The sequence below is a fragment of the Pogoniulus pusillus genome, chromosome 11, assembly GCF_015220805.1.
Source record: "Pogoniulus pusillus isolate bPogPus1 chromosome 11, bPogPus1.pri, whole genome shotgun sequence".
Taxonomy (NCBI): Eukaryota; Metazoa; Chordata; class Aves; order Piciformes; family Lybiidae; genus Pogoniulus; species Pogoniulus pusillus.
The window spans coordinates 10673091-10679325 of NC_087274.1; the positions used below are offsets into that span (position 1 = coordinate 10673091).

General features: G+C 57.0%; 1 protein-coding gene across 1 annotated transcript; it reads left to right on the plus strand.

Annotated features, from left to right (window-relative positions):
* The first annotated feature begins 70 nt into the window (after positions 1–70).
* Positions 71–5563, plus strand: GALK1 (galactokinase 1). The gene is made up of 8 exons (XM_064151023.1): positions 71–263; positions 1029–1218; positions 2100–2219; positions 2729–2864; positions 3250–3431; positions 3660–3810; positions 4207–4369; positions 5380–5563. Exons 1-8 carry the CDS (start codon positions 96–98, stop codon positions 5449–5451), a joined length of 1182 nt encoding a protein of 393 aa, XP_064007093.1. The 5' UTR covers positions 71–95; the 3' UTR covers positions 5452–5563.
* Positions 5564–6235: the final 672 nt, after the last annotated feature.

The window sequence follows — 6235 nt, forward strand, 5'->3', positions numbered from 1 at the left end:
AGTGCGAAACCGGCCGCCAGCGCAACGGTGCGGGGGCGGTGCGGGGACAGGGGCGGTGCGGGCCCAGGGGCGGTGCGAGGCGGAGCGGTAAGGCCATGGCGGAGGCGGTGGCGGATCTCGGTTCGTTCCCGCTGCTAGCAGCCGCCCGCAGGGCTCACGAAGCAGCTTTCGGGAATGCGCCGGTGCTGGCGGCGTGGGCTCCCGGCCGGGTTAACCTGATCGGCGAGCACACCGACTACAACGGCGGCTTCGTGCTGCCCATGGTAAGGGCCGTGCTCCGCCGCCCCGGCCCCGGCCTGCCGCGGTGTCGCCCTTCCGGGTCCACTGCCGCCGCCTCCCCCTGCCTCCCCCAGGGTGTCCCAGCCAGGATTCCCCGCAGGGACCCTGCGGGGACCCCGCGATTCCCCCACCGCGCCCGGAATGTTCGCGGGCAGCACTCCACAGGCTCGGCTGCCAGTCACTGCGGAGGGCTGCGCTGCCCCGTCCCCGAGCGCCCCTTCCAGGGACTCGAGCCTCTTTTCTGCTCTTCTCTGCAGCCCCACCAACGATTTTCCCGTCCTGGAGCGTGATGTTTTGGTGGCAGAGGAGGTTCGGAGCAGCTGGAACTTCCTCTTCACCTTCAGCTCGGTGGGGAAGTCCCCACTCAGTCCTAAATCAAACCTACAGTTAATTACTCGTAGGTTGGGGAGCGTGGGAGCAGGGCAGCTGAATTCCTCTGCAGGCAGCAAAACTTCCCGAGGCCTCTCAGGTCCTTGTGATGATTTTGCATTCCCCCGGAGTCCAGCAGCAGCAGCAGCAGCCTGGTGCTGAGCTGGGCTGGTTGATCACCGACCCTGTGTGGCATTAAATAGCCAGAAAGTTTAACATTATGAGTTGCTGTGGAATGTGTGGTGGGGCTGGTGGCTCCATGTGGTCAGAGTTAAGGGTAACATGTTCGGTGCTGAAGCAGCAACAACTGCTCCCTGTCACCAGTGGGGATGCTCCAAGTGATGCTGCAGGGTCTGAGCCCACTTTCCTCACTCCACCAGGCCCTGCAGCTGGGGACAGTGTTGGTGGGATCCCCCACGCAGGACGGGACCATCTCCATCCTCACCACCTCAGCGGAGGCAGATGAGCCCCATAGGGTGCAGTTCCCTGCTCCCTGCCAAGGCAGTCCTCTGAGCCCAGGGCAGCCACGCTGGGCCAACTATGTCAAGGGTGTCATCCAGCACTACCAGGGTAAGGCCCAGGCTGATGGGTGGGTTACAGCCCTTCTCATAGAGTCATAGAGGCATAAAGTCATTTTGGTTGGAAAAGACCCTCAAGATCATCAAGTCCAGCTGTCAACCCAATACCACCATGCCCACTAAACCAAAGCCCAGAGTGCCATGTCCACAAGTTTCTTGAACACCCCCAGGGATGATGACTTCACCACTTCCCTGGGCAGCCTGTGATAATGCCTGACTGCTCCTTCAGTAGTGAAATTGCTCCTGATATCCAGTCTAAACCTCCCCTGGTGCTGGTGCTAAGCACCCAACTTTTGGTGTACTCCAGGGGCTCTTGCAGTGCTGGTGCACTCCTCCAGCTGCTGCTGGGGCCAGGCTTCAGCAGAGATGCTTTCTGCTCCAGAGACCCGTGTTTTTTTGGGGGGAATGCCTGGGGTGCACTTTGCCATGGGTCAGTCTTCATTTTAAAATGGGTTATAGAGCCATATGGCCTAAGGGGGGGGTGTAAGAAAGCTGGGTACAGACTTTTTAGCAGGGCTTATTGTGATAAGACAAGGGAATGGATTGAAACTAAAAGAGGGAAAATTAGATTAGATAGAAGGAGGAAATTGTTTCCACTGTGGGTGGTGAGGCCCAGGTTGTGCAGAGAAGTCATAGATACCTCATCCCTGGCACCATTGCAGGTCAGGTTGTGTGGGGCTTTGAGCAACCTGCTCTACTTGCAGATATCCCTGCTGATTGCAGAGGGGTTGGACTGGATGAACTTGAAAGGTCACTTCCATCTGTGATTCTGTAATATCAAGACAAGACCTCCCCTACTTGCCCATGAACTGTGGAGCAGGAGGGCTCCCAGTCCTGCTAAGACTCATGGCCCCTCTGTTTCTTTTTCTTCAGGTGGTCCTGTGCCAGGCTTCAGTGCTGTGATAGCCAGTGACATCCCCCTGGGTGGAGGTCTCTCCAGCTCAGCCTCTCTGGAGGTGGCTACTTACACATTCCTCCAGCAGCTTTGCCCTGGTAAGGCAGCAGCTGATCCTGATCCCTGATGCCTCCGTTCCTGGGACGAGAGGAGTGCCCTCAGCAAGATCCTGGGGAAACACTGTTGTGGGGTGGGTCACAGCTCCATGCCACAACTGCAGCTGGCACTGCTGTGGCTATGGAGTTCCTCCAGCTCAATCCGCCTGTGCTTCTAAAGTCCATGGAGCACCCTGGGGATGGCTGTGGGTATCAGAGGGTGTTCCCACCCTGGGGATGGCTGTGGGTATCAGAGGGTGTTCCCTTGGCAGTATCTTCTCCCTGTTTTCATAGAGAGAGATCTGAGACACAAGTGTCCGATTACAGCATCCATCTGGATCTGGGAACCCGTGCTGGCATAGATGCCATGCACTGGTGCAGGAACCAGCACCTACATCTGATCCCCACTACAAGGGAAAGCAGCCTTTTACCTTCCTGTTTGCTCCCCATGCTCCAGGACAAGGGGCAAAGGTCCCAGAGCTGCTGACCTGTGTCTCTCTGCTCTGGCACAGATGGTGGCGATTTGGTAGCCAAGGCGCTGGTGTGCCAGAAGGCGGAGCACGTGTTTGCTGGCATGCCCTGTGGCATCATGGACCAGTTCATATCCGTGATGGGCAAGGAAGGCCACGCACTGCTCATTGACTGCAGGTCAGGGCTGGGCACCGAGCTTGCTGTGCCTGGGCAGGTGGGGATAAGCTGGTCCTGTGGCCATAAAATAAACGCAGGAGTGCAGGCAGGGGTTAACTCCTGAACCCAGCCCTGAACCTTATCACAAGACTGGGGCTCCCTGCATTTTAACTCCTCTGTCTTGATTCCTCCTCCTGCATCCTTCCTGCTGCTTGCCTGGGCTGTCTGTGGGGTCTGATATGGGACTGATAACCAGGAGGGAGTGAAGTGCTCCTGTGGAATCCTAAAGCACTTGGGCTTTGTGGGGACAGGAGCTGCCTGCCACGTGGCCTCACCTGGATGGCCGAGGGATGGAACGGGCAGGGGGTGGTTCGGGCACACAGCCTGCACTGAGCTCTTGCTGCAGGTCCTTGGAGACTGTCCTTGTCCCGCTGAGTGATGCCAGCTTGGCCATCCTCATCACCAACTCCAACGTGCGGCACACATTGACGGGCAGCGAGTACCCCACGCGCCGGCGGCAGTGCGAGGAGGCCGCAGCGGCGCTCGGCAAGGCCAGCCTGCGAGATGCCACCCTGGCAGAGCTGGAAGGTGGGAACCATCCCTCTCGGTTCTAGCCACTCCTCGGGCCAGCAGGAGCCGAGTGCCCCGTGACACAGGCTGACGACGCGGGTGGGTGGGCGCACGCACCGGGATGGGAACATGTTGTGAGCAGAGAAGCTGTGGCACAGGATGGTTGTAGGATGGGGCTGTGCTCCCACCCAGCAGCAGCCCACAGACCCGAGTGGCCTTGCTGCAGGGACGTGCCTGTCTCCACAGCGGCCAGGAGCCAGCTGGGCCAGGAGGTGTACCGCAGAGCCAGGCATGTCATCGGCGAGATAGCGCGGACGGCGCGGGCAGCGCAGGCACTGCAGGACAGGGACTACAGGACGTTTGGGAGGCTGATGGTGGAGAGTCACAACTCCCTCAGGTGAGGATGTACCAACCCCTGGGGCCTGGCAGGCTGTGTTGGGAGTGCCAGGGTTGAGTTTCCATGGGGTTCCTCTGTCTGTGGGTGCAGCAGAGTGGGCAGCCAGATCTATACCATGTCTGATGTCTGCCATAGCTTGGCCTGCTAGGGAGGTTTAAGAAAAGCCCCACTAGCTCCTGCGCTGGGAGGGGGCAGCCTGTCACATGCATTGCAGCAAGGTGCCCAGTGCTCACAGCCCTGCTCACCTGTCTGTGTGCTTCTAGGCAGGGCAGGAGCGTCCTGCCTTGCTGTGGGTTGCTGCTGCAGTGGTGCATCAAGACATGTTTCAGCTGTTTGTGGTGTAAGGTCTATGGCCATGGTGCAGGACAGGGCTGACCAAAGGTCTCTTCTCTCCAGAGATGACTATGAAGTGAGCTGCCCAGAGCTAGACGAGCTGGTAGCAGCAGCCCTGGAGGTCGATGGGGTTTATGGCAGCAGAATGACTGGGGGAGGCTTTGGAGGCTGTACGGTGACACTGCTGGAGGCTGAGGCTGCAGAAAGAGCCCAGCACCACATCCAGGTATGTGACAGGAGATAACCCCAAAGAAAGCCTCAGGGGCATGGCTCAGGGATGCCATAGAAGCTGTACTTCTGAGACACTTGGGGTTGGTGTAGCCCATCCAGTGTCACTCAGGGATAACCCCAAGTCTGTTGATGCTGCTAAGCTCTTGCAGACAGCTCAGTACAGTGCTGGTCACAGAGCACTGCCCAAGGGCCTCATTGTCTGGAGTCAGCAAAAATGTGCCAGATGATCTTCAAGAAAGCTAAATCTGTCTAGGGAAAAGTAATCCAAGCTGCTCTCAGGCAATGCTGAGATTACCACCAGCAGTTACAGTTCAGGAAAGAGCTCAGTGTCCTCATCAGTGGCAGCTGAGAACACCAGCAAAATAGGGCTGCCAGGAAACAAGGGATGCAAACGAGGCAGAGCCTTGTTTTGCTGCTATGTGAGATTGTGGTGCACCCTGTAAATAGGGGAGGGCAATAAAGAAGGGACAGAGGAAGGTGTCTGAGACGAGGAGAGACTGAAATTGCTCTGCTGTGTTGATAAGAAGCTGGAAAAGAAGAATTACAGAACAGCAAAAGGGGTAGGCAGGGTGAGCATGGAACTGACCCTCAAATCCTCTGAAATAACAATCAGTGAGCACTGGCTGAGCTGGGAGAAAACCAAAGCCCAAGAAACATTGTGCAGAGTTGGTAGTGAGTCTTCTGCTCTCGACAGAGACCACAGAGGCTGGCAGCATCAGTAAGGTCAAAAGAGAACTGCAAAAAGTAGTGGAGAACACTCCAGAAAGGGGCTGCAGAAGAGTGAGCTTAGGGATGTGTCAATTCCCTCCCTGCCCTGTGGAGGGACTAAAGGACCTCAGCTAGTGGCCAGGACAGCATGTTGTCCCCAAAAACATCCCACGTGACTGCTGTTTGTGCAGGGGCTAGGACAGACTCACGGTAGGGCTGATGGGCAGGGCCTTTCTGCTCTGCTTGCTGTAGTGTGGCCCTGGAGCACCAGCACTTACTGCTCCTCTTGTCTCCTAGGAGAAGTACAGAGGCACAGCCACCTTCTACCTCACCAAACCCTCCGGAGGGGCAAGGACAGTGTCCCTGTAGAGGAGTCACCACCTCACCTGAGCTGGCATCAGCTCCCTCCAAGGCTTCACAAGGGAACCAATTTGTCTGTCTGCAGTGTTTGCCTAATAAACACCAAACATTTGCACAGTCATTCTGAGCCTGCCTGGGCTGAGCCAACATCACCAGGGCCCTTTCCTTAGAGCAAGCTGGTCTAGCTCCAGTGTGCACTGGTGTAACAAGCTGTTGTGAGGGCCATGGGGTCTGGTAGTGACTCTAGAGCTGAAGGGGATGGTGCTGGAGGAGGAACAGCAGGCATAGATACTTGGCAGAAGCCCCTGCTTGCTGCCTGTGTCCTTCATCTGCTGGTGCAGATGGAGGGTGTTGGGGGGGTTGAGTTTTTTTCTTAAAGGGGAGAGTCAGACTGCAGAGAGAACATTTATTGAGTGCAATAGAAGCCATCTGATCAAAGCCCTGCAGTAAGAGCAGGCTGCTGGGTCCACCTTGGAAAGGCAGAACCACCACCACCAGCCCTAAGGACCAGATGAAGACTGAAAAGTGACACTGCTGTGAGAGGCTTGGGTTAGGTGCACAGATGACATGGAGTAGTGACTCCATGGAGAGCAGCCACTGATGGGCTGGGCTCCTCTCTTGCCTAACAGGATAGTCTTTGGTTAAAAAGCTTGGAGGGGAGGCTCCCTCTTGCAGGCAACTTGACAGCGTTTTGCCCTGGGCTGCAAAGCCCAGGGAGAGGGCCATGAAGTCAGCCATGGAGTCCTTGTACAGGAGGAGACATCAACAGAAGAGGAATCCCCAGCCACAAAGG